We start from the raw sequence: 27,095 nt of genomic DNA, 5'->3' as shown, positions 1-27,095 counted from the left end.
GACAAATCGATTGTGGCCTCATAGTTATAGCGCCGGGTGGCTGTATTGGATGGCAGAGGCTCATTTCCACCAATCGTCACTCACAAATTTCTGTTTGTGAAAGCGAGGCAAGAGAGGGACCTACCTAGCCCAAGATGCCTAGCATGAGGGAAATAAAGGTCCGCATTAATGTTTCGTTTGTAGCCAACATTTTATTACTTCGTCAGAATCTCAACTTCCGTCTCACTGAGTTATAACAAGATTAAACAACGAAAAGTTCAGCCACATTTTCTTGTGCCTACGCACCCTTACTGATGGCATTTTGTAAGCTGAAAAAAGAACACACTAATTTCCGAGCGCAAGCAGGTAAAAACCAACTTGATTTTTATAGTGAATATAAATGGTGATTCTGCGCTTTTCTTCTTCCTGGGAGTGGTAGTCAATAACCTCCTGAACTTCTGCATTCGCTTTGGTACTTCAAAACCCTGTGAGACACGCAAAAAAAGAAAATGTTTTTACTGAAAAGCCTGCATTCTGTTCCTCGCACAACACCAAAAACAACTCAAATCAGCTGTGTTACGAAGATGCCTTTTGATATGTTTCTCTTCAAATGGCTTTTTAATCCCCCAAATTCTATTAACCCGGGAGCGCATACCCTCTAGGCTCGTGCTACCATCGTTCATTGTGCTTCCAGGTTATGTCACATTCTTTCCTTCTTACGTTGTTATCCTGGATATTATTAACGGCTTTAATATGGGGCTGTGCCGGAGCCAGCATTACAAGCGTGGAAGAGGAGTGGAATGCCTTCAAGGTGAAATACGGTAAGTCGTTGTTCTACTTCGGTCGCTGATATCTTATTTTGTTCTTAGGTATCATCTTGGAGCTATGAAATATTTGTGATACACTATAAAACCAAAGATATGTTTTGACAAACAATGCCTTCGTCTAAAACCATATGAAGAAAGCAGACACTGAAGCCCGAGAAAGCACAGGTGACAATTATATTTGTGTTGAATAATTTGAAATGTAGTATTATTAAACAACATGGAAATGAAACCGCCGGAAAAGGCAACATGCTGATAGTAGGAGCCGAGCGCACAACTTTTCGCGTTTCGCATTACGCGTGCGAGACGCGAAAATGTGGATTCGACTGCCTCCAGTGGCAATCTTATTTTTAAGGCGAGAACATTGGTTATGTATGTCTCAAGGTCGCGTTGTGATGTACAGAAAGTCGGAGCGCGCGTGCCACTGCTCTCGCGTTCGTCATCGTGTTCTTCCACATCGATGCCGCTAATCATGCCGAGAAAGGCACAGTTAAGTTAGGGATAATAAGGCACTTGAACCCACGACATTTGGTTGGAGTCGAACCTTTGAACCTTAGTGGGAGTCGAGCCCAGGACCTTTGGCGTTACTATAGTGAAGTTGATTAAGGTGAAGTTTATTAATGTAACGTTAATTAAGACACTCGAACCCACTTCTCTTGGTTGGAGTCGAAACATTGAGCTTTAGTGGGTGCCGTGCCCAGAACCTTTGATGTTAAATAGGGTGAAGTTGATTAAGGTACCGTTAATTAAGGTAGCGTTAATTAGGGCACTCGAACCCACGACCTTTAGTGGGAGAAAGCAAATGAGAAGAAACAATGCATACGAAAGAGAATGTCATGTAATTTAATAAATGTCTCTTGAGCAAGCAGGCTTTCGCGTTTACCATCTTTGGCGTATACTAAAGTGACTGTCAATTTTTCCGTGATCTTTTACTTTCATTTCTATTTATTTCCACATTTCAAATTATTCAATGTAACGAGTAATTTTCCCAGTGTTTTATCTGATTTACTTTCATATGACTGTAACATCCAATCACAATCACCAATCACCAATCACAAAATACACTTTACTGATGGGCGACTTCAATGCCAGGGTAGGCAAGAAGCAGGCTGGAGGCAAGTCAGAGGGTTAATATTGCATAGGCTCCAGGAATAGCAAGGGAGAGTTATTAGTAGAGTCTGCAGAACAGAATAATATGCGGACAATGAATACCTTCTTCCGCGAGCGGCTTATCCGAAAGTGGACCTAGAGGAGTCCGAAAGGCGATAGAAATGAAATAGACTTCATATTCTGCCCTAACCCAGGCATCATACAAGATGTCGACGTGCTCGGCAAGGTGCGCTGCAGTGGCCATAGGATGGTAAGAACTTCAATTAGCCTAGACTTGAGGAGGGATCGGAAGAAACTGGTACTAAGAAGCCGATCAATGAGCTAGCCGTAAGAGCAAAAATAGAGGAAATAGAGTAAACTTCCTGCAAGATATCTATAGCGGCTCCACAGCCACAGTAGTCCTCCATAAAGAAAGCAACAAAATCCCCATAAAGAAAGTAGTCAGGCAGGGAGATACGATCTCTCCAATGCTATTCATAGCGTGTTTACAGGCGGTATTCAGAGACCTAGACTGGGAAGAATTGGGGATAATAGTTAATGGAGAATACCTTATTAACTTGCGATTCACTAATGATATTGCCTTGCTTAGTAACTCAGGGGACCAACTGCAATGCATGCTCACTGACCTGAGGAGGCCAAGCAGAAGGGCGGGTCTAAAAATTAATCTGCAGAAAACTAAAGTAAAGTTTAACAGTCTCGGAAGAGAACAGCAATTTACGATAGGTAGCGAGACACTGGAAGTCCTAAGGATAATATGTACTTAGGGCCGGTAGTGACCGCGGATCCGGATCATGCGACTGAAATAATCAGCAGAACAAGAATTGGATGGGGTGCATCAGGCAGGCATTCTCAGATCATGAACAGCAAGTTGCCATTATCGCTCAAAAGAAAAGTGTATAAAAGCTGTATCTTAACAGTACTCACGTATGGGGAAGAAAGCTGGAGGCTTACGAAAATGGTTCTACTTAAATTGAAGACGGCGCAACGAGCTATGGAAAGAACAATGATGGGTGTAATGTTAAGGGTTAGGAAAAGAGCAGATTCGATGAGGGAACAAACGCGAGTTAAGGACATCTTAGTTGAAATCAAGAAAAAGAAACGAACATGGGCAGGACATGTAATTAGGAGGGAAGATAACCGATAGTCATTAAGGGTTACGGACTGGATTCCTAGGGAAGGGAAACGTAGCAGGCGGCGGCAGAAAGTGAGGTGGGCGGATGAGAATAAAAAGCTTGCTGGGACAGCATGGCCACAATTAGTACATGAGGGGTATTTGGAGAAGTATGGGAGAGGTCTTTGTCCGGCAGTCGGCGTAACCAGGCTGATGATGATGATGATTATGATGATGACGATGATGGTGATGACCAATCACTTGTCCCTAAGATTCAATTATTCTCTCTACTTGTAAGTCACTTCTGTCCGGTTAGCGCGCGTCGCATATAGCAACTTTGGATAAGCCCTTGGATAATTTCGCTGTACAATAATATTGTGACAACGAAGCTCCGAGTTTCAAAAGCACATCTCTACCCCAGCTCAAAAAGCCATTTTTTTTTTTCTTGTCTGTAGGGAAATATTACCCGTCACCATCAGAAGATAGGATACGAAAACTGCAGTTTCTTCGAAGCCAGCTTGAAATTGCAGAACACAACAAAAGATACGCAAGAGGAGAAGTTCCCTACCGACGCATAGTAAACAAGTTCGCCGATATGGTTCGTATACCAGATTTGTGACTTCTTATGCACAAGGGCATTTAATGTTTATTAAAACGTTGTTACATTTTAATGCGATTCACATTACTTGCCTGCTCCAGGCGTTTTCAGCCTATCTATCTATCTATCTATCTATCTATCTATCTATCTATCTATCTATCTATCTATCTATCTATCTATCTATCTATCTATCTATCTATCTATCTATCTATCTATCTATCTATCTATCTATCTATCTATCTATCTATCTATCTATCTATCTATATCTATCTATATCTATCTATATCTATCTATATCTATCTATATCTATCTATATCTATCTATATCTATCTCTATCTATCTATCTATCTATCTATCTATCTATCTATCTATCTATCTATCTATCTATCTATCTATCTATCTATCTATCTATCTATCTATCTATCTATCTATCTATCTATCTATCTATCTATCTATCTATCTATATATCTATCCTGTTACGCCTTCCCAGTCGCACTAATTGTCTGCCAGCTTGGTGCTAGGTCGTGGTCATGATGTTATCGGGGTCGTTCCATCCTCATCATTCCAGCTTGGCCATCAGACTCTCGTCATTCATTCTACAACGAGCCCATCTCCAAGAAGTCTAGTACCTTGAGGCGCTAGGTATGTCCTCATTGTAGTCATATTGTCATGGTAATTGCATTATAGCAAGTCTAGCTTCGCATACAACTAACGTTATGCCATCATCGTCACACCATCGTCGCTAAGCAGCCGTCATGCATTCGTCGTCATACCACCGTTGTGATTTTATCATAGTCGTTAAATCCTTACTACGTCTTGATCCGCATCTCGTTATGCCGCCGCCATCACGCCCTTCACACCGACCCACGTCCCCAAGTTGTGAAATGGCTTGGGTAATAGCTTAGGTATGTGCTCGTGATCAGTTTGCGGTCGTGGTTGTTGCATCGTCTTGAATCCAGCTTCATCATCCAACTCTCCTCGTTCGGCCTTCATCACGCGATCGTCGTCATACAGCCGTCACGCAATCGTTGCAATAACGTCGTCGCAATCCCATCATGGCAATTCCATCATCGTGACTCCTGGTGTCTTCCGATTCTGGTCATGCCGTCGTCTTCATGTCATTGACGCCATCAGTTGTAATGCAGATGTGGTCATGCCATCGTCGCTCCACCCTCATCGTCATCCGATTGTCCTCATACCGTTGTTATGCCATGGTGGCCATTGAGTCGCTGCCATACAGTCGTCGTGCATTCGTTGTCGCGTACCGTATTCGTGATATCGTCGTGGTCGTTTCATTATCGTCCGTCTCACATCGTCGTCTGACTCTGGTCGCGCCCTCGTAGCCCGGCGATGTCCATCACCCAGCGATTGTATTCCCATTGTCGTCGCCGTCATGGCACCTTCACCGTTGCATCGGTGTCATTTCTTCGTTAATGGTGTCATCACTCAATCGTGATTATGCCGCCGTTGTCACGCTATTGTCATCCCTGCGTCTTCATCAGAGCGTCGTCAACATGATATCCTGATCATTCCATTGTGGTCATTACAACTTCGTCACCCAGTTGTCGTCCGACAGTTGTCATGATACAGTGGTCACGCCATCATCAACATACACACATCGCCATCTCACAAACATCGCCATCATGCGCACATACATGCCATCTTCGTTATACTACCTCCGTCGTTACATCAACGTCATTAATTCGTCATTCCATCGTCGTTACGGCGTCATCGACATAAAGTAGCCGTCATGCCACCATTCTTGTGGCCAAGCTTTGCAAGTGATTACCATAGCAAAGGAAGTAGCTATCGCAAACATGGCATCTCGCAAATAACCCACGCAATGAAAGTGTCAGAATGACCACTACAGATTATAAATAAACCTATATTCAGCAATACGGTGTGTTGCTGCATTAATTGAATGCTAATCGCATTACTATTAACAGCCAGCGTGAGGGATTCAGCCGGAATGTTTAAGCATGAAATGCTTTTAACTCCCGTTGTCGGCGACCGTCGAGTGACCTTGAACCAAAACCCAGAGTCCTTATTCAGGCACCCCAACAAGACCATCAACCGGGCAAGTTGCGAGAACAAAACGAGATCATCAGGGCAACCAGTCAAAGCTTTAAAAATGCGTTCCCTGGCCGCCGACCTTTTTTACAGGCCCCATTACATACGCTAGTCACTGCATGCCCAAACAGGTTAAAAAAAATATTGCTTCAGAGTTCTTCCAAATGTTTGTTCACAGTATTAATCAAGTTGTAATCTAGTACGCTGAAGTTTTATTGGTTATTTATAATAGTTACGTTTAAAAGGCTTATACAGGGCCCTACCCACTTCCTTGCCATAATTTGGCACTGAGCGCTGAAAGCCAGTGGTACGCGTGTTCCGCGGCGCAGGTTTTGCGACGCTTTGAGAAGGCAGCGTGGCGCCTCCTTCAGGTGTTTCTACCCGCCGCGGTGCTTTAGCGGTTATGGTGTTGTGCTGAAAGCACGAGGTGGCGGGTTCTAATCCCGGTGGTGGCGGCTGCATTTCGATGTAGACAAAGCGAAGTTCGATGTAGGCGATGGCAATCCACAAACCAATCTAAATTGTCTCGAAGGCTGGCTCACTGTAGCTGAAAAGTAGGGTTATATTGGAGCTGATAGACTTTGTCGAGAGACCCAATTCAGGGAAAGCAAATGATCCGAATTCGGTTGCCTAAAATCAGTATTATATGATAGTTTACGTAGGAAGCCTGTCAGTATGCTTTCTTTTGTCATCTTTGGTGTAATTAACACAAGCGTTTGCGTTTCTATGCGAGAATGCCATTTCGCAAGACACAACATTGTCAGATAAAGTTTTAGTTTTCTTGAGATGATCAAGTTGGTTTGCATTCATCTATTCATTACTGCTTCATAATAATTCTTATCACTCCATGGAGATTACCATAGCTAGTTCGTCGATTTTCATTAACCTTGAAGCAAGCCTTCGGTGATTCAATGACTTCAAAACGTAGCTTCGTTACCCGCCACGGTAGCATAGTGTCTATGGTGTTGCGCTGCTAAGCACAAGGTCGCAATATAAAATGCCGGCCACGGAGGCCGCATTTCGATGAAGCCGAAATGCAAAAAGCCCGTGTCCCGTTCATTGGCACGTTAAAAATCCCCTGATGGTCAAAATTAATCTGGAGTCCCACACTACGGCGTGTCTCATAATTAAATCGGGGATTTGGTGCGTAAAATCTAGAATTCAAGTGTAGCTTCCTTCTTCAAAAAAATCTTCGTAGATGATTTTTCTGAAATTTTACTTAAAGAAAGCTCGCATTCTGTTTTTGTCTCACGCCTCAGTCTAGCTTGGCTTCAACAAATAGACACTTCTCTAGTGCATGCACAATTTAAGCTTTTTATCTGATTTGTCAAATTCCTGCGGTTTGTTTTTTTTATATTTGTGCAGTGAAAGCGCTATTATCTTTCACATTCCGCAGTTGCCACAGGAGATCAAGCATACAGTTGCGCCAAGATTCATTTTCCCGTTGCAAAGGAATCACTCCAGTCCGGAAAGCACTTCTTCACGAATGCTCAACATGTCGATTCTCCCTGACGCTGTCGATTGGAGGAACAAAGGGGCTGTGACTCCAGTGAAAACGCAAGGACCGTGCGTGGCAACATGGGCTTTCAGCGCGGTTCGCTTTATCTCATTTCCCTCGACTTCTTTCTAGACGAAAAGTATTGCTATTGATTAGACGCCTTTGTGTTTTCCCAGGCAAAAGCGCTTAAAAATTCTTTACTCACTTCTGCGAAACAAGGAAGCATTCTGAAGAGCAAACAAATAATATTTTTTTCATGGTAGAACGTCAATGTGCACAATAAGGAAGCTGAGCGGATAAGAAGAATGCCGACATCAAAAAGCGTTGTGAGAGATAGTTCATGTTCATTCTGCACTGTCGATTTGAGAGTGCAGAAAGAACAAAGGACATAGCTAATAACGTCACTGAGGTCACGCGCCTGAGACAATTGAAAAGACGAGTGCAACTTATTTGACAAGGCACACGCATTAAAGGGCTCGCTGCGCAAACGCAGGTGTTGCATTTCGACACCGCTATACCGCAGGCTGTAAAAATAGAGCCGAAAGCATACATATGGGTGGGGGGGGAGGGTATGCTGTGAGAGTCCACCTAGTGGACTGTTCATTTCGGCTGCTGCTGATTGGATGGAGCTGTACCAGCGAGGAGGAGACGAGTGGCCCCAGCCAATCAGCAGCGGCCGAAATAGACAGTCCACTAGGTGGACTCCTACAGAATCCTCCCCCCCCCCCCCCCCCCCAGTGTACCCTATGAGAGCTACGGAAAAAGAAGTGGCCGAAAATAAAAGAGCACCCATGCGTTTAACGGACAGCTTGCTTCAAGCTGCTTCCGTGTTTGGCACTGAATTTACTGCTTGCATATAGCTTGCGTGGCAATTAAATGGCTCCTCAGGGCGGGGCTCATAGCGTTAACTAAGAGGAGGAGGAGATAATAAAAAGAGAAGGCAGAGATGTTAACCAGTATGGTTCTGGTTGTTGGCTACCCTACTCTAGGGCACGGGAAAATAGCGCCACGCAATTTCACAAACAGCTTACCGGCTTCAGCACTACTGTCAGATACATGTCCATACAGAATTCTTATTCCCATGCTTGCTGCAGCTGATAAATACAAGAAATCTCGGAAGCATGTTTGTTAGCGCATTAGCATTAGGATTGCGAAAGTGGAAGACGTGTGTGTGTGTGAAGCGCTGGAAGCCCGTCACGTTGTAGAGGTGTATAAATATATATACATATATTGTTAATCCCACGAAAGGCGTTACATTGAGATGTCAGGTAGAGTTATTCCCGACGGGCTTGATCAGCGGAGTGCCTGTCGAGCTTATGCTAGCCAGCTGAACGTTGTCGTCTTCACTCGTCTTGAATGCCACGCATCGTTATATATATATATATCGCCATGTTAGTTGCACTTCGCTCAGCGGGACGTGTGTCGAGTGGTGAACATGGTTTAACTCAAGAATCCGGGGTACCTCAAAGGTGCGACGTAGTGCTGACTCGTTTATCTTGCATTTACCGCTAAATCGTAACTGCATTTTATGCGAAGCATACTAGCCGCACAACCACGCTCTTCCTTGCTGCGCCGCGCACGGCCGCGTAGCTACCATATGACGTCATAACAGCTGCAAAACGCCTCCTCGGCACGCCAATGGGCGCGCGTCTCCAGAAGAAGCGTGGTGCGTTGTCAGGAACGCCTCCGCGGCGCAATGATGGGCGCGCGTCTCTCGCAGGGGCCAGTTAACGCCTCCCCGCGCTCCCATTCGGAGGTTCAACTCATGCGCTCGCCTGCATGAGTTGTTTCTTCGTCTAGCCGAACCAAATATAGCCAAGCAACAGCAGTTCACCAGGCTAAACAGTGGTTCAACAACTAAAATAAAGGCTAGTATGCTTCGCATCCTGGGCTTAACCTTAGCTAAGCCACAGCCATTTTTTTTGTTCTGCTGAATTAATTTTTATGCAAAGCTAGTGACACTAGCATGCCGGTACATGGCTTCTCATTCCTTTCGTACGATTGTATTGTATTTGATTTCATAATTTACTAACTCACTCACTGCGTCACATTTTCATCAGTAGCCTTTTTTTTACTACTGCTATGAATCCAACATAATGTGAAGTGTTCAATGTTTTTGTAAACGTACCTGTGCATGCTGATGTAATTCTTCGGGATATATAATTAATGTATCTCATTTATTTGTAACATTCTCGTGATCCCAATGCAACTAGACCGGAGCAGTGGAAAGCCATCATTTCATCAAGACGGGTCAACTGGTGGACCTAAGCGAACAAAACCTCATTGACTGCTCTCAAGATTTCGGCAACCTAGGTTGCGAAGGAGGGCGAGCAGACCAGGCTTTTGAATATATCATACAAAACAAGGGCATTGACCTGGAAGAACTCTACCCTTATGCTTCAGAGGTGAGTGATTCATCCCAAATAAGAGTTCTGTGCTGTTCTCGGAGTAAGCTGCAACACGACAAGGTTCAACGCTAAGATTCAACTCTCTTGGAGCACCCCGACTGCCCCTAACTTTCGCATGTACAGACCTGTCGATTCGTTGAAGCTGAAAAAGGCGTCGCAATTTCCCGCTTTGACGCAACTTTACTGCAGTGCCTGCAGTAAATGGCTTTTTATGAAAGCCTACATAGATTTTATTGGAGTGGAAGATAGAAATGTTTGAGTCGTGCTACAGTGAACAAATCGCCTTAGGGGTAGCGTGTTTTCGTGATCGTTATATGGCGTCAAAGGCAACGTTCCCCGGAGTGTGTTAAGCCGGCTAGATTATATATAAGTTTCAGAGACAAAGATTCGTGGACCATTACTCCACACGTCTCAGACTTGGAAAGGAACGCGGGCATTACTACACTGTATGAAATCGATTGTCCTCATTGACCAATTTCAGGCGTTAGCGGTGCCCTCCACTCCTCGTTTTCATTGTTATAGCATCTACCTCCTTCTCCTCTGTTTTCTTCCTTACCCCCTTTCCCTGGCCCATGGTAGCAAACCACACGTCTATGTGTTTGACTTCTGCATACATTTACTTTCTCTTCTCCTCGGTGTTCTTGTTCTCCGCCTACTTTTGTATGCTCATTGAACGGCTAAGGAAAAGCGAGCAAAAGGCTTAAACATGTTGTAGAGAATAATAATTGCCCTCAGTGTCAACACCCGAATGCTGATGCCTTCGAACGAACAGTCATGCATGGCTCGTGAATTGGGACAAGACGTCAATGGGAAAACTATATACCGAAAATCTTTGTGGTTGCTGCCGCATGGGAGCTACCTTGGCCGTGTAATTTACACCATGACAATATCTGCGCTCCGCGATTACCGATGGAGACTGCAGTCTCCCAGAGCATGCAAATTATGTATAGCCCAAATCCCCTGAACAAACGGTATTTTACTTTCCTTCTCACTGTGATCCCTAGACAAAACAGAGTCACAGTTCATTTAAGCTCTCTTCAGGGTGAATATTTTAATTCTTCCTAGCGCGAAAAACAGCACCAATCTTTAAGTTTTAAGTTATAGGAGGGAAGAGTGTTCACCTAAACGACCTCTGTGAGTAGACAGGCAATGTTGCGCATGATACTCTGTGTGGGAGATAAGGTACGAGTTAAAATTTTTATCATGACATTTACTCGCCGTCCTGCCCTGCGAAAGTGAATGTCCAGCGAAGCTGTAAAAAAAAACCACCACTACAACTGCTCAACGTAGGGGGGGGGGGGGTATATGCAATACCTCATTGCTTTAGCGTAATGGCAGTGATGGTGATTTAGAATATTTGTAGTAATGGGAGTTATGTTAATTTTGACAGCACGACGCCGCCCATAGCGGTGCTGCGACAACAGTCAAATCAGTTTGTAGGCTGGATGTTTTATATAAGAAAGGCCAGGGATGTCACTCCCGACGTTGCAAGCAGCCGTCGCCTGTGGCAGCTTGCGCCTATCATACAGCAAAGCATTCAATACACAACACAATAATGCAGAGCTGAGTATCTCATTATGCAGTAGAAATGCGCGCATTCTGTACTACGATCGTACATACATAAAACAGCTTCCTCCACTTTCTGATAGACAAGGGCTACAGAGGCCATCTTTGTTTGCTGTGCACAACACAACTCTACCAAGGCAATTTTTGTAGCAACAGTTATCTGTAATAAACGAAAGATTATCAATCGCAGCATATCCACTTTTCTTGCGTACAAATAAAAACCACTTATATTCCATACAAACGGATATACAAGCAAGTCCAGAGAACATGCTATTCCCAGTAAATTTTCTGTATAGCTCTCCTTGCGCTAATGTGCCGATAAATATTTACCAGAGTATATTGAAAATGTCGTTTTTTTCATATATTTCGTTTTTTTTTCATATTTTCAAATTCATTTCTTTGTTTCGCGATACAACATGCAAGGCCACTGGAGCTTCATTCATATGTCTAACATTGCGAACAAGGTATCATTACAAAATTACTCAGGAGCGTATTACAGAAGTTTCTGAAATTTGTAACGCACTTGATTTGTTCTATCAATTTAGCATAAGTGACATCTCCAAAGCAAGAACAACAAATACATCCGCATTTTTTTAAATCAAGAAACAGTAAATCCAGGAGAAGCGTGTGTCATTGGGCGGATGATATTCAGTTGAGGTTGGGCAAGGACAGAGTGATGCACAAAGCCATTATTGAACGCGCAGCTTCGGTGCACCGAGAAATATTAAAAAAAAATAAAATCGGCAGCATTCAATGCATCAGGGTGACTTGCATAGAACAATTTTCTTTAAATGCTTTTCAAGGCCTTCCAATACGCTGGGCGTACATTATGCACTTTCTTTAACAAAAGCCCATAGGCTCAGTTTCGTGCGACCTGTGCAACCTGTTTGAAGCATAGGTTAGGTGTCACAGCTATGTTATGAGTTTAATCACTGGCTGGAAGTCACTCGTCATGAGAATTTTGTTGTCGATACAATACAAATGCAAAAGCGTTGCAATTCTTCTAGAACACTCGTTTCTGGCACAACATGCTTTCTTTGCTTATTAAGGATATTCGTGGCTTTGCCGAAAGATGCCCCCCCCCCTGCACACACGCACATACCTTGGCCATATTAATGAAGCCACTGAAGTCAAGAGTGTCGAGCAACATTAGTACCTGCACGACATTATTGAAGTAAGCTCAGGAAGATTCTAGCATCCCATGATGCTTGTATGGTAGCTATGTAATAATTTTTAAACAGGAGACTGCAAGTTTGCGAGCAATGATTGTCTGCACAAAAAAATAGACTGCACGATGTGTGTGCAAACATTCAAATATGCCGAAATATTTTGTAAAGATAGGCTAGTCAGACGCCGCCATTGGAACTATCGGAATTTCAAAAGGAATAAAAACCAGTTAGAAAATGTTTCCTCATTTTCAAGCTTCTGGAGCTTTCTTGCTGCAGCGGGCTTTCTCTCACGCTATTTTTTCGAGTTCCGGATTGATGTTATTGATGTGCAGCTTAAGCCAGGCAAAGAAAAACGGCTGCAGCAGGTTTATGTGCCACTTATTATTATTATAGAAGACTGCTGTTTAGCTGATATTTCAGTACAATGGTCAAACCGCACAAGTGCGCGACCACACCAACGTGCTCCAGAAAACATTTTTCCATGTCCTTGCATTCCTTTAGCGATAATGGAGTAAGACCTGGCTCCGCATGAGTTGGTATAACTGTGAGCTCGCACGATACATCAACTTCTCTAGTGCTTCCCTCGTGGTAATCTTTTGGCAGCTCTTCAACTTCGCTAAATGGCAATAGCTTTGTGTGTCATTTCTCAGTCCGTTGATGACGCCTCTCGTTTCTAGTGTAACATTTTCCCCTTTTGGCCTTTCTGCGGTTGGGTAGGAACATGCTAGAACATCCCATCATTAGGAGATTTTGTTGGGCTAGCTAGCAATTTTCGACAATGCTCCAGGCTGTGTAAAGGAACACTACACACCGGTACATAAGTCAAGCGCAGCGCCCTGTCTATGATCGAGTGTCGTGCTCCAATGTAAAGCGAATTCCATTGGCGACAAATGCGTGCCATATGACATCGCTTCAGATATATCGGAAACACGGCATGAAAAGCCCATTCATTATCAACTTTCTAGTGCACGTGAAAAAAAAAACACAGGTGTTTCCGTTAAGTATACTGCTTTAAATTCATGTAGGTCAGTTCTGATATTTCTTTGCAGGATTTCAAGTACAAATATGCCCGCGAGCTTTATTAAGCAAAGTTCCAAGGTTTAGTTCTGCAGTATACTTATGTAACATGCTAAGCATTGCTGGCTTCTCAATAGCTGGCTGAGAATACAAGGCATCAGCTTTTTAGAGCCAGTTTTCCTGATCGATGAAAGCTTTTGTATCGTCTTCGTAAGGATTAGGTTATTGAACGTTTTGTTTAATTTGGCTTCGCTTTTCTGCAGAACACCCGTAGGAAGAAAAGTAACGTTGAATAGTGTAAAGCTGCTGGGCAAGTGAATATTGGCATTTTAGCTCCGGAAAAAATTTCTGATGTAATGTGGCAAAGCAAACTTACGGAGAACACGGAAGTGCGCGGCAAGAACTGGCTTCGCCATAGCGTATGCTGTAGCTTCGAGCGCGGCGGGACTTTTTACGAACGTGAATTCGCTCTTTGTCAGCAAAAATTGTGCGGCTGCTTAGCCTGTAATCGGGAACATCGCACGCCGCAGACGAGCAAGCGATAAAGACAAACTGATAAGCACGCGGTTTCTTGGTGCCCGCGGAGCCAATTTCGCTGCGTCACGTCACATGGCACGCGGCGACGCAGCAGATGACGAAGAAAAGACAGCGCTCACCGTGACGAATGACATTTGCGGCGAACCCTGTCGATTGATTTCTGTGCGAAAATAACGAACTACAGAAGCCCAGATCCGCATGCACTAACTTTACCTTCATCGATCAGGGACCGCTCTTTCGCTCCAACAGTCGGCACAGCCGACCATGGAAGTCTTGTTTTGGCTGGGTCGCCGTATCCCTTTATGCGAAGTGGCCCGCGCAGAGGTGGTAGCCGCTGTTACACCTATTCCCATGTCAATCCTGCCGGGATTCCCCGTTTAGCGTGATTTCGACATATGTCACGTCTGAAAAATGGGTAAAATGTCGCGTGGTCACGGTTATAGAACACCTAAAAGCGACAGCAAAGTTGAGAGTAGGAAGTAGCGGCCAAGAAATTCTGCCGTCCCAGGCACACACTGAAAAGTGAAGCGCACCTCAATCATCGCGCAGGTAAGTGGAAATTGTTCTTGTAATTCAAAACACTAACGGTGACGGCTACGTAAATATTTGTCTGTCTGTTTGTTTGCTTTATTTGGGGGGGAGGGGGGCGGGCTTCTGGCGTGCTCATGAACATTCAAAGGTGGTAAGGTCACAAAACACTAGTCACCGGAAGGCTCTCCAGCGTAATTAGTTTGTGCAGCAAGCATTCAAATAACTTAAGCAAATATAAATTGCAAGTTGTTTTAACCCGCGAAAAAAAAATGAAGACCAACCGCCATCATATAGCGAAGCGAAATTCTTGTCTGCGCGTCAGCTAGCATCAATCGGCTCTACGTGCAGCTGTCAACAAGTAGCTTCAGTTTCTTACAACAGCGCAGAAAAATGCACCGCGCCAAACCGAAAAAGATATTCACTTGAAGACAACCGCGGGAAATCTTTCGATTTACCCTATACCTGTATTGACAACGATATCGCTTGTTTTTTCATAACGACTGCAGAAGACTTGAGCTTACCTCTATAGTTTTTGGGGAAACGAGAAAATTTCCCGTTGCTGTTCCTCCGCGAGTGACCACAGCACACAGCAGCGCAGCCCGCCTTGTGCCGTTTCCTCGGGGTTTCAAACTCTTCCGGAACATTTGTGGGCACAGAAAGAAAAGCTAACTTACGAGCACACGAAAAAAAACGTGCACGTGCATAGAAAGCGGCACGAGTAGACGAACGCAATGGCAGCCGATTCGATAAGAGCGAAAGCGCCACCTGCTGGCGCTTCAATAAAGCGACCAAATGAAGATATAAGACGCCGAAAAAGAAAATAACCAAAAGCGCATTTCATTTCTGCACATCATTGCATCACGTTACACTCTAAGAAAACATTACACCCTTTGGAGTGCCCCTTCTGCCACACAACGATAATCGTCATCTGCCTTGATGCATTTCCTTTCTTGAAAACGCCGCGCCTGCTACTTTCCTGTCGGGAATGCTATCGTGCTGATAACGCGCATGCCGTTCGTTACTGGAAAGTACCGGGCTCGCAGCGTTAAAGAAAGGAAATGGATCAAGGCAGACGACGATTATTATTGTGTGGCAGAAGGGCCACTCTAAAGGGTGTAAACTTTTCTTAGAGTGTACTATATGGCTAAGCAGGTTGAAAGGATAGAGTCAGAAATACAAAAGTTATCGAATTTTTATTTGGTTACCAGCGTCATGGCGATGCTTTATTGCCAATACCGAAACTAGCCCCACTGTCCACCCACTGCCTTTACTAACCTCGACGGCTTCTGGTCTGACGCCATGTCGCAATGCGCTAAAATTAGCAGTCTAAATTGAGGACGAGCAGCACGGGGGCGTTAAAACAAAAACCCAGATGAACTAGGGGCGCCGTAAAGAGCCCCACTGTCCAGCTCAGATTTCCAGGACGCACTTAGGGCCATCCAGCAAGCTCGCGAAGCTACCGAGAGGCAGTGTCTCTCTGCTTCCCCCGGCGCGGCCTAGACCCTGGCCATCAATTTGCAGGGTATTCAATAAAGTTTTCACGCACACACATTTATTTGGCACTCTCTGCTGTAAATAGTAACAACTTTAGAAGTCATATTTGCCGCAACTTACGCGAACATTTTTTTGCATCAGTCTTGAGGAGGTTACACGTCGTTCTTTTACCTGAAAACGCAAAAGCAGCTTTTGGTACATTTAAACAACCTAAAAAGAGTGCTTTTTGTTGCGGACGTAGTAGACTGATAAACCACGTGACCGGAAGTTTCTTGGGACTGCGTGCCCTCGCTGCTGTTATCGCACGCGCTAATATTTACTCTGCCCTAGTGCCGTTTTGTTTGTTTGTTTCGTTCGTTGTTCGTGCCATGCCCGCAGTAATATCCTAGCTACGCATAGCAACAACGCCTGCAACCACTTTCTAAACCCTTACCAACGTGCACGAGTGGGAGAAAGTTGAGTATTTGATCATTCTTTGTAGTTTCTCAGCAAATACCGACATGGTAGAGCCACCTATCCTTTGAGAAACGAAGTTGTGCGCGTCATGCATGGCCTCTGAAATCGGGTCGTGCTCCAAAGAGAGCTCGTTCTAATAGCATCTTGAAATTCGCTCGCTATCTCAATAATGAGTTGAGCCACGAGAGTAGAGAATGCATGACCTGTAGCGCGAAAAGCATGCAACCACTTGTGGATTTACTTACAATGAGGAATATCAATAAGGAACGCTTTGTACCGTACAACCGATCAGTGTCTTTCTCGGTGTTCTTTCTCTTTTGCATTAAGGGGGGGGGGGGGGGAGGTGCTATTTCTACACTTCTTTTTCTTCTATTTTAGACCATGACGTGTGCATTCGACAAGGGAGCAGTAGGTGCGACGATATCCGGATTTCGAACAGTTCCTCAAAATTCTGAGGAGCAACTCCAGGCGGTTGTAGCCACTGTTGGCCCAGTTGCAGTTGCGGTTGATGCCGCGCACGATGATTTCTTCCAGTATGACCAAGGTAAGGTTTAATATAATCGCCAGCAGCCAGGCGAGTTGATGTGACTCCGCTGCTACTCAATGCACCACAAACTAAACCCAAGACGCGGTTCTTAGCAAAACAAAAATGGTCATATTAGTTTTACGGGTTGTAATTCAGCACTGGCTTCTTTTTAACAATCTGATGGTGAAGTCGTGATATTGTTTCTAGCTTCAGTTTGCCTTGTGGAGCTCGCCTAAGAAAATAGCGCTATATAAACGAAATGCCGCAACAAAACTGGAATCAGACCTCACAGTCCAGAGTACTGTTTCTCGTGACGTTAATTGGGAAGAAACACCAGACGCGCGCCGGGAAGCATTAACAAATTAAAGCAACATGTGAAAATACGGGAAATTCTGTATGTTTTTGCATTTCGCGGTTTCTTCTTTTTCCTTCTTCGACGAAAAAGCGAAAGCCGAAAGGGGAGCTTTTTCTTTATCGAAACGTACGCTGTTCATGACGTTGTATGCGCTATTACAATGAATGTGTGCACGGTTTGCCTCACTTTTCTGAGTGCTTGTGGCCTCTGCATTACGAGGCAGATGAGCCATTGAATTTTTGCTTGCTTAGGGGTGTATGAGTCATATTGCTCATTGCTCATGACGATAATTTTTGTTCACGGGCAGACACGATAAATGCGACCGGCGAGGGGCTAACCGCTTCGCTGTAAAACAAGTGGCATCAGTGAATCTATTAAATAAAGCGCATAGGGTGTTTGAGGGATCCTTTAACGCAACTTACAGCCACGGAGACTGAGGTGCGACGGTGGCGCAGAGTCCGAGGGGCACAGAAAGATGGAATACTGACAAAGAGCGATCAGCGGGGTAAAAGATCATGTATCATGGGAAGCCAACAAATGGAAGCATCAGACAGAATGATCACGTGAATACACGGTGTTATACCGAGCTCTCGCGTATGCAGAGGTGCCTTGACTTCCCCGATGGTGCTCTGCAGATTCTTTTTGATGTGACAGCGTCACATGGCTGAAAGAGCGAAAGAAAACCCGTGTCTGTTATCCGTAGGAGCAAAACAGCGCTTAAATTCCCATCGCCTGCGACGCCACGTCATGATCGCGCCTCGACGGAGCAGAAATGCGATAGCCGACTACGTGTCGCATGAGGGGAGAGGGCATCGCCGCAACGCTACGTCACCCTCGCTCTCGCTCAGGGAAAGCCTGTGTTATCTGCGCGTTCCGCTTCGCCGTGCTCCCTCCCGGGTGGCAGAATCAAGCATCCTTCCTTACTTTAGATCGCTATCGTTCCTTGTCTGCTCAAGCTCTCATTGACGTTGTAACTGCGCCTTGGCCAGGTCAATTCAAAACGCGCCAAGCGTCTCAACGCGCTCGCTTGCCAGCGATGAGTTAATAACTGGAAGGACCGATCAGGGGTGTTCAGTTGAAGAATAATGCTTTCGCATTCACGACTCATAAGAAGTGACTAAGTGTCCTCGGATTGTATTTTTTTTTCTTTCTCCACTTAGCGCCCGTGCTAGATATTAAACGTCTCATATTACGACAAAATGACGATGAGGGAGCTATCCCAACCTTGTGATGACGCGAACTCAACAACAGCATAACGACGATGGAATAAGCTTTCCGATTTGCAGACGACGGCGCGAAGAAGGCGTGATGACGAAGATATGACAATACAGTGACAGTAACAGAGTAAAAACGGCGGAAAGATGGCGATGACAGGCCAACGAAAGAACGACCACAATTCCATGAAAACAATAAAACAACGACGGCTGAATGACGACAGCGGGACAACGATGGCATGTTAGTGTTGGTGCTCCCGTCTGCGCTCCCGTGCATCACCTGCCCCCACGGGGCACCTAAATTCGCCGACATCAAGTGCTTGTTTGCCCTATGTCCCATGTTGGCCAAACGAGCAATCTTAATTTGCATCGTGTGCGGTGTTTGTTTGCACGCACTATCTCCTGTACCTGCCAATAGGGCCGTCTTAATGCGCACTACATCCACATATTTATAATAAACAATCTCCCGTATCAGCCCACATTTTTCGGACACAAAACGTCAACGAAACGACATCGAGTCCTTCAGCGTGGCCTTCCTCTGACGTTGACTCCGACTAGGCGAGAAAGAAGCTTCGCATTTAAAGAAATTTTCGCAATTGCCCTCTAATCAAGAAATATGCACGTACATGAGTTAGCCAATATAATCGACCATAACGTACATTAGTGCCTGATCGTTATTACCATATGAATTTTCACTCTTCTGGGAAATGAAATAACTTCAGTACAAGGGTCAATATACAAAACGCTGGATGGCTACATCTTAATTTTTATTGGTGTAGTAAACTCTCAGTGAATGCCCACTTAATCACATAAATTGACTGAAACATTGTTCGTGAACAAAACCTCAAATATTCAGTTAAGCTTTCTTTTCTCTGTACCTGGTGGCAAATACGAATATGCCAGTAACTTTCTTGCGAAGTTCACAATAAAAAATACCATAATGGTAGTTACTGCTTTATTAATAAATATAGACAAAAACGAGTTAAGAGTTCTTTAATAGCCATACAGCCAGACATAGCAAAATACGCATAGAAAATAGCAAATTGAGATAAGGAGAACAGCATGATCGTCATGTTCCTTTTTTTATTTTTAGGTATCTATACTAATCCATTCTGCAGTAGTGTTGACGTCAACTATGGCCTTTTAATAGTTGGATACGGCACTGCCAATGGCATAGATTACTGGATCTGTAAAAACAGGTAAGCTCTCTCTCTCGTTTCTTAGTAAATTTGTAATAGTTCTATATATGCTGGTATCCGACAGCGTCTTTAGCATGGTAAGCGAACTGTATTATAGTTCCATAACCGATACTTTTCAAACTTCAGCATGGGACCGGACTGGGGCGAGCACGGTTACATAAGGATGTCGAGAAACAACGGAAACCAGTGCGGCATCGCTACCTTGGCCACCTATCCGGTAGTCTAGTCGGCATGAAGCAGAAGTTAGAACGTGTTCTTGCTGTGGTTCTGTGTCGCTTTTCACACAGAAAGGAAATATAGACCATGTTATCTAATAATCAAAAATTGAGCGCTCAACTCATATCTCGGACAATTCGCGAGAATAAACCATATTACATATTACACCTGCTTCCTGTCTTTCCATACCGTAACTGCCTTAGCTACCCCAGCTACCCATACCCAGCCAGCAGGTTGACACGTCTTCCGGGCCTAGAAAGAGCTGATAAATATTTGCTCGCATTGCATTTAACAGACGGCACTTGCTATTTTAGTCATCTCGTGTTGATTTACACATGGCCCACGTGTCTTCCTGTTTCGCAATTATGAAATTCTCCATCATTGCTACCCTTAAATACCCATTCCCTTTCACCTTCCTTCTTTAGGATCACTGCGATATTTATGTCAACCTTTTCACTGCTTTGGGTACTTACCCGATGTTTTCAGTCAGCGAAAATAGCATTCTTCTGTGAGGGAACAGGTTCGTATAGGTTCGTAGGTTCAATTTCCTGTAGGGGCGATTGCATTCCAAGGAGGTCTCACATTTATATGCAAAGCTGATAACACAAGGTGGCCAATATTATCACGTAGCGCTTCACTATAGCGACTTCCATAGCCAACTAATCACATTCCTAGATCGATAATCACCAATCAATCTTCACATATTCTCCTTGAATGGGGTCAATAGGCCTCTCACCATGCATTTGCACATTAAGATAGTAGGTGTGTGGCTTAGAAGGAGGAGGAGGAGAAAAGAAAGGGATAATATAGGGATGTTGGCCAGAAATCCGCCTGGTTGCCTACCCCAGGCTGCAGGAAGGAAAAGGGGAATATAAAGATGAGAGAGAGAGAGACAAATGAAATACGCGGTGAGTTCGCGCATGTGCGTGGAGGGCACCACAATTTCAAAGGCGTTCAGACAGGTCACTCGTCCTGAAGAGACACCAAAGTGCCTTCGCAGCCACGTGGGCCGATGAGCGATGGGGAGGTTCTTCGAGTAGCGCCTGTTCGGATAGCGGCCGATCATTCTGCCGTCCCAATGCGGTAGGTAGTGCTTGTCTTTGTCGCTGAAATCGACAATAATCACGCAATAAAGAGTCGATGTTCTCTTCACTCCTGCAGGCATCGCACGCAGCACAGTCCGTCAATCCAATCAATGTCATCTAAGCCACTCCCAGCCACAGAGCCGGGACAGAATCGAGGCCTCGCGCCGATCAAGTCCGGCTGGATGTTGGAGATGGTGCGAAGGTTTCAGTTTGTTTGACCTGGTATGCGTTATAATTGAACACAATAGCACTGTCTATCATTATAGTACTTCAAGAGGAAAGGGGAGCAACCGCCAATGCTGTAAATATGCGATTTCTGTTTGCTCAGTCCTGCTGTGCTTCAATTCTTATCTCTTCCCTTTGTTTTTTTTTAATTCTCGCTTCCCACCTACCCTTTTCCCATTCAGGGTAGAAAGCATATGCCACCTGGTTTACCTTTCTGCCTATTCTTTGCTTTCTCTTGATCACTTCCCGTTTTTCTGTGTCTGACAATACAGTAATATAAGATTCGTAGTTTCCAAAATGTAGGCCTGGATTAAAGGACGTAATAGTCAACTAAACAAAGGCAAGCTACACTAAACTTTCGAGTTTAGAAATGGCGACACGTCTCGTCCTCCTTGGTCTACTTCAGCTCCTTAAAGTGCGAGAATTAAGACGCTTCTTCATAAATAAAATGTCGCAGTTCCGCCCGATAAGCGAATCATCGATTGCAATAAAAAGTAGTAGACAGCCCTACAAAGTAAGGATAGTAGGTTTATCATCCGTACAAACTCTAAACATTCACTTGATTACTAAAATAACAAGTATGATGTCACGCGCCCACAAGCAAACATGAACGCACCTCACTCGATGACCGCGCACACCCGTTGTCAACACGCAGGAGTGAGAAAGCGCGAAAGCAGCAGCGAGCGAATTACCTTCCTGCTGCCTCTCGCTTGAACGCCAACTAAGCTCCGAAAACACAGCGCACGTGAAGCTATCAGCACTCGGCGCACTCTATCTCCATCGCAGCCCGCGTTCAAGATATGGCCCGCACGTGCGCGCCATACGCAACCGCCGCCGGAGTAGAACGTCCTCGCCCTCCTCCCGGTGCCATGTGCGCGACGGAAGACAGCGCGCTTCCTCTCCGTTCTCCTCCATTGCGGGCGTGAGATTGAGCCACCATCGTCGTCTCACCGTCGCACGCTTGCAATCGCACATACTGCATACGGCACGCGGCAACAATGCCATCGCGCTTGGACATTATACGGAACATCACGGCGACGGCCCCAAAAGTCCGCATGAGGTGTCCATATAATTCCTATCAAAATAAAATTAACAGTGTGTTAGTAATAGGGATTTCTGCGTTAGCGTGTAATTTCTAATAGAGTGGGGAGATACGGAGAAATAAACTGGCGTATAAGGAATTTGTAGCAAGCTACAATGTTATGTAAGCAATAGGGTCAGTTGCATCCACGCAGCCAATCCTTGATCTTAATTCGAGAATTTGTTTTTCATAGAAACAGCACAGACCACCAGGAGAACCAATTAAACGAAAAAAAACCTTCCAAGACACAATAAAATTGTTTAGAAAATGGGTAATCACATTGAAGAATAGACAAAACCGCACTACTTGGTAAGCATCAGTTGTACTCCAACTATCGGAAGAAGAAAAAGAAACGAAAATCCGCATAACGGGAAGGTTGCTCATCTTTCGCACTGACTTCGAAAAATGTACACGAAAACGGTCGTATGCGTACACAAGACGCGGCACTAGTTTGGAGCGAAGGGAATATGAAAAACGTATCGCACCAAAGAAAATTTGTGCGCATGCTAGATTATTGAAACAAAAAAAAGTATAATGATCGCTTTTGGTCATGTCGTTTGTAATCGGGCGAATTCGCGACGCTTGTATTGATATTTCAGTTTCCAATGCCATCTCATTAGAAGCCAGGCGCCTTGTCCTCTGCGGACGCATCCTCTTGTTTTTCTGTCGCACTGCGTCATCATTCTTGAGTACAAGTTCTTAAAAAAGCAGAACTTATACGCTCGATTGTACGCCCTATCGAATATCGTGAGTTAATGTCCTAAATTGACAATAATATTGGACCACCCTTTTTAATTGCTCAGCTGCAATACGCAGTGTGAGACGAACTTCTTGGGGCGCTGTAAGGCCTAACAACACATGGCAGTAGCGGAAATAAAAAAGAAATGGTGCTGCGTTTGTATGTGTGATATAAACAATGCCGGAAATCAAGAAGTGGGAAGTTGCTGCCATTTTGTGGGGGCGGATAAATCTCGCAGTAGATATAACAGATTTATAATATGGCACATTTTTCAATATATAGCCCCTTTTTTGAAAGCTGCAATGACAGCACGCATTTTAATTTGGCGACCTTCTTTGCTCACCTTGAAACATGCCCGGTAACAGCAGGCCTGATTTCATGGATCATTTTCAACGACAACCGCTTGTCACCATTTTTGATTGTTCAACATTGCCGTAAATAAACATTTTCTTTCCCAAAATGTTGGGGTGGGGGCGTTATAACGTAAAAGTATTCCAAACTTTTCTATTCCAATTCTGCAATCAGCCCACCGCGATAGGTCAAAAACTTCTTTGGACCACCCCCACTTCACCTGTCTGTCACGCGACGTCACGAAAACCACGATAGCTCCCCATCGTATATGAAGTGTACACAATGATAATGCGTAATTTGACCGAAGAAAAAAAAATAGTTGTTTTTGATTCGACGCTTTTTTGCCATTAGCCCTCGGCTATTGGTCCAAAGTTTTCGAGCTGCACCCACTTCACCTGCCTCTCACGCGACGTCACAAAACCCGCGAAAAGTTACCACGTAAAAGTGACGCGTACGCGTTGAAGATGCATTAATATGCCGAACAAAACTGAATCTTCTTTTGAATAGCCGCAGGCTGCACCGTTCCGGAAGGAATAAAAGATGGCTGCCGCCAATCAATCAGGCCCTGGCTACACGCCCCTGCCGGAGAGCATGGGTTTATTTGCGTCTAATAAAGATTTTTGCATGGCCGTGTAATGTTTTCGAGAATTTTCGGCACGTTTACGACCTCGTTCTGCCAACTCTTCTTTGCTGAGGATCCGTTTCAGCGTCATTCTTAAGCTTCCGTTGCATGCCACCGCGATTGTCAATGTGCCACCGCAAGCTAAGTAAGAGAAAGCGGACCAATCGCAGAAGCCGGCACCACCCACTTCATCCGGTTATCGATATACAGTGCAATGGCTCGGCACCATCGAATCCTCCTCTCCACTTGAGCATGCTCCTCGCCCCTCGTGAGCCAAATAGATAAGACAAGCTGCTCAGTGCAGTCAATGTGTTTCGTTTTTCAAGCAAACAAAAGTGACCTCCTATGAACGAGGACAACGTTTGATTGGTCTGTTGAGACAACCCTGTGGGTGACCGTCCGATGTTTGCGTTGGCGGTTACGAAAATTTGACGTCAGGAGATTGCAATAAAAACGTATTGGAATAGTTTCACGTTATACGGCCCCTGGTATCCTCTATCTGGAGTAAGTGAATATACAAGGGGACTCACATAAGTTTACTTTTCCTGGCATTGTCTACCGCAATGATATACAAACGTGATATTTTCAGTTCCTGTGGTTCAGCTATTGTACCAATTGTTTAAATTTCATTGAATCCTTGTATATAACCCATTTGCACTTACTTATACCAGCTCACCACTGACTCCTGTACGAACTTGTTGTGCGCACTGTAATTTAGGAGGTCCCCCTAGTGGTATTTGTCACCTTTCGACATCCTATAGAACCGAAACTGATATTCATTGTCAAAAAATCACCTAGCTGAAAAAACTAAACATCAATACCCCTCGCATGCTTAGTTGTTGCACAGTAACTGGTTTCAGAAGAACATTTACTAATATAAGTAGCAGATTTCTACAATGAGGAAAGTGACGGAAGGAAAACATAAAAGTAATTCATGTAAACGAAAGAAAGCAACAACTAAAAAAATTCGCTACGTTTTACCGTGGTATCGCACCCCCCTCTCTATGGGCTACTCTTGTAACACGTGCGTGAGGATGACTCAGTAACTGAGCAGTGTACACAAGGCCAAAAAGCAGCCGCAATATTTTTCTTATTTCTGTGGGCACAGACGGTACCGGTAGTATGTTGCAGCAGCGAAATTAGAGCTCTTAATGGCGAACGAAAAAATATGATGATGAAGTAGTGGGCAACGTAGTGATGGCACGAAAACACAAATGGGGGTGTGGGGGTAATGCAAAGAAAGTAAACAAAATAACTGTCTATAAGTCTCCCGGACAAGGTTTGGGACGTTTGAAAACGTGTGAGCAACTCCAATAATTACAACTGCAAGAAAAAAAAAATGAAAAAAAGTACGAAAGAAGCCTAGTGCAATCATGCCCCGGTTAACTTCTTCGTCTTGAGTCTAAGTCGCACCTCTCCGCAACGTAGCCCATGTCACCAACTGCATTGAAGATGCATTCACACTAATTACCTGCAAATATAGCAGTCTTCCATACTTACCTATGCTTTCCTGTATTTCTCAGAGATTGGATATTATTTTAATTATTCACTTTTGTCGACGAGCTTGGAGGCACTTTGTGTCCAAATGCGGACGCTTGGTCGATGATGGCTATTGATTATCATCCTCGTGAAAAATGGAATTTTCAACCAGTAACAGCCAGGTAAAACGGCAATGTTTCCGAATGAACAGCATTAGCCAAGTACCAGTTTAATGTAAACCAGTGTACCACGTAAGACCTCTCTCACCTATTTACCAGCTCTTAGATGCAATTTGCTTTCAAACACTTGTCATGGCAGATCTTTTTATTGTAAATGAACCACAGACGTTCATATTTCCGGTAACGTGTTCGTTGCGAACGCCCCGCAACAGAATACGCTGACGCATATTAATTTTTTAAAGCTGTTAATCCATCAGATTGCCATGAATTAGCTTTGGAAGCATGATGTTCTTTTAACATCAAGCCAGATAAATTTAGGAAGAGTGCCAGAAAAAAATTAAATCCCCCGGTTTAGGACCGGCGGCCTCGGCATTGTGTTTAGCAACTTCACGTCAGCACAACAAGGAGAAATTTTAAATTGCACAATGTGTGAAACAAGATTGATCGACTGACCTGGTGCACTGAACAGCAACAATGTACTCTTTCAAAACACGTTTGCACAACAATGTGAACTGTACATTTGGGACATTGGCTAACATGTGCACACGTTCTGCTTTCCTCGCAGCAGTAACTGTTGGAAATGGGTTTGTTCCCGTCTCTTCTGATAATCCTGCGCACTCGAGTGGACACGTATATATATGTATATGAATGTAAACAGGCTTAAAGGTCTCTGTGCTTCGGTTTCTGGCATATACTACTTCAAACTAAAACTTGCAACAAACATGAGTTCCCTATGATGCAAGAAGTCAATGAGTTCAATATGAGACGATTGCACATCCTAGCATTTCCTTCCACAGCACAAACTACAGCGAGGAGCACATATGACTTTGGGGGTTATGTCGTCACGAACGCCTTGTTGAAGCACCGAAACACAGTAACGAGTGAAGGCTTCATACACCTTGCTCATCCCAGACAACGCTAAGGATGCTACACGTGATGCTGCAGCATGGCGTCCACTTCGTCATATGCGAGCAACCTATAAGAGAATACGCAGACGTCTTTTGGCAGTACAACAGTGTACTAGGATACCAAGGAACTGTGCCTAACAGTGTTCATTTGGGACAACAGGAAGAGTGCACATACGTCAAAGCTTGTCAGTGCTACACAACGTTTCACTTGGACCTAAATTCATAACACCACTTTCTGTAAACTCTTTCTCTTTAACGCGTGCCTACGTCTACAGTTAAACCTAGTAAGTGGAACGAACGCTTGCTTGAAATCTGTATTTGGCCGCAGCGCGAAGAGAAGACTAGCTATCTTGAAACGTTTTTAATTTCTTTCTGAGCAAATGCAATTGTTCTATTGCTTCGCTTTCACACTATGTACATACCGCATAACTGACCGTTTCGTATTTTGAATAATACGCGCGTTAGTGTAACAAGGAGGAGTGCGTTTCTCTCAAGAAAATAAACATGCGACGATTAACTGTATGCTACAGCATGCCGGCGCAGCAGTA

At 44.4% G+C, this 27,095-nt stretch overlaps 1 protein-coding gene and 1 long non-coding RNA gene across 3 annotated transcripts in view; one reads left to right on the top strand and one right to left on the bottom strand.

Moving 5' to 3' along the window:
- The window catches only part of LOC139059928 (procathepsin L-like), a 63,749-nt gene that overhangs the window by 1,309 nt on the left and 35,345 nt on the right, over window positions 1-27,095 (top strand). The window contains exons 2-8 of one of the 2 annotated variants that reach the window (XM_070538556.1): window positions 674-800; window positions 3,480-3,622; window positions 7,089-7,286; window positions 9,404-9,595; window positions 16,747-16,912; window positions 19,557-19,662; window positions 21,040-21,185. In XM_070538556.1, coding sequence (XP_070394657.1) covers window positions 677-800; window positions 3,480-3,622; window positions 7,089-7,286; window positions 9,404-9,595; window positions 16,747-16,912; window positions 19,557-19,662; window positions 21,040-21,181 — 1,071 coding nt within the window. In that variant the 5' untranslated portion in view covers window positions 674-676 and the 3' untranslated portion in view covers window positions 21,182-21,185. Of the gene's footprint in view, window positions 1-673; window positions 801-3,479; window positions 3,623-7,088; window positions 7,287-9,403; window positions 9,596-16,746; window positions 16,913-19,556; window positions 19,663-19,788; window positions 20,051-21,039; window positions 21,186-27,095 lie in introns of those variants that run through there. The other variant, XM_070538557.1, reaches the window with a different exon arrangement.
- On the bottom strand, window positions 172-15,193 carry LOC139059931 (uncharacterized). Its single transcript, XR_011514521.1, has 3 exons — window positions 14,940-15,193; window positions 14,101-14,291; window positions 172-464 (listed from the first exon to the last, which is right to left on the bottom strand). It is a non-coding gene; the product is annotated as an uncharacterized lncRNA (long non-coding RNA).

This window comes from Dermacentor albipictus, chromosome 5 (genome assembly GCF_038994185.2).
Source record: "Dermacentor albipictus isolate Rhodes 1998 colony chromosome 5, USDA_Dalb.pri_finalv2, whole genome shotgun sequence".
NCBI lineage: Eukaryota > Metazoa > Arthropoda > Arachnida > Ixodida > Ixodidae > Dermacentor > Dermacentor albipictus.
This window is presented reverse-complemented; position numbering and strand designations above follow the sequence as displayed.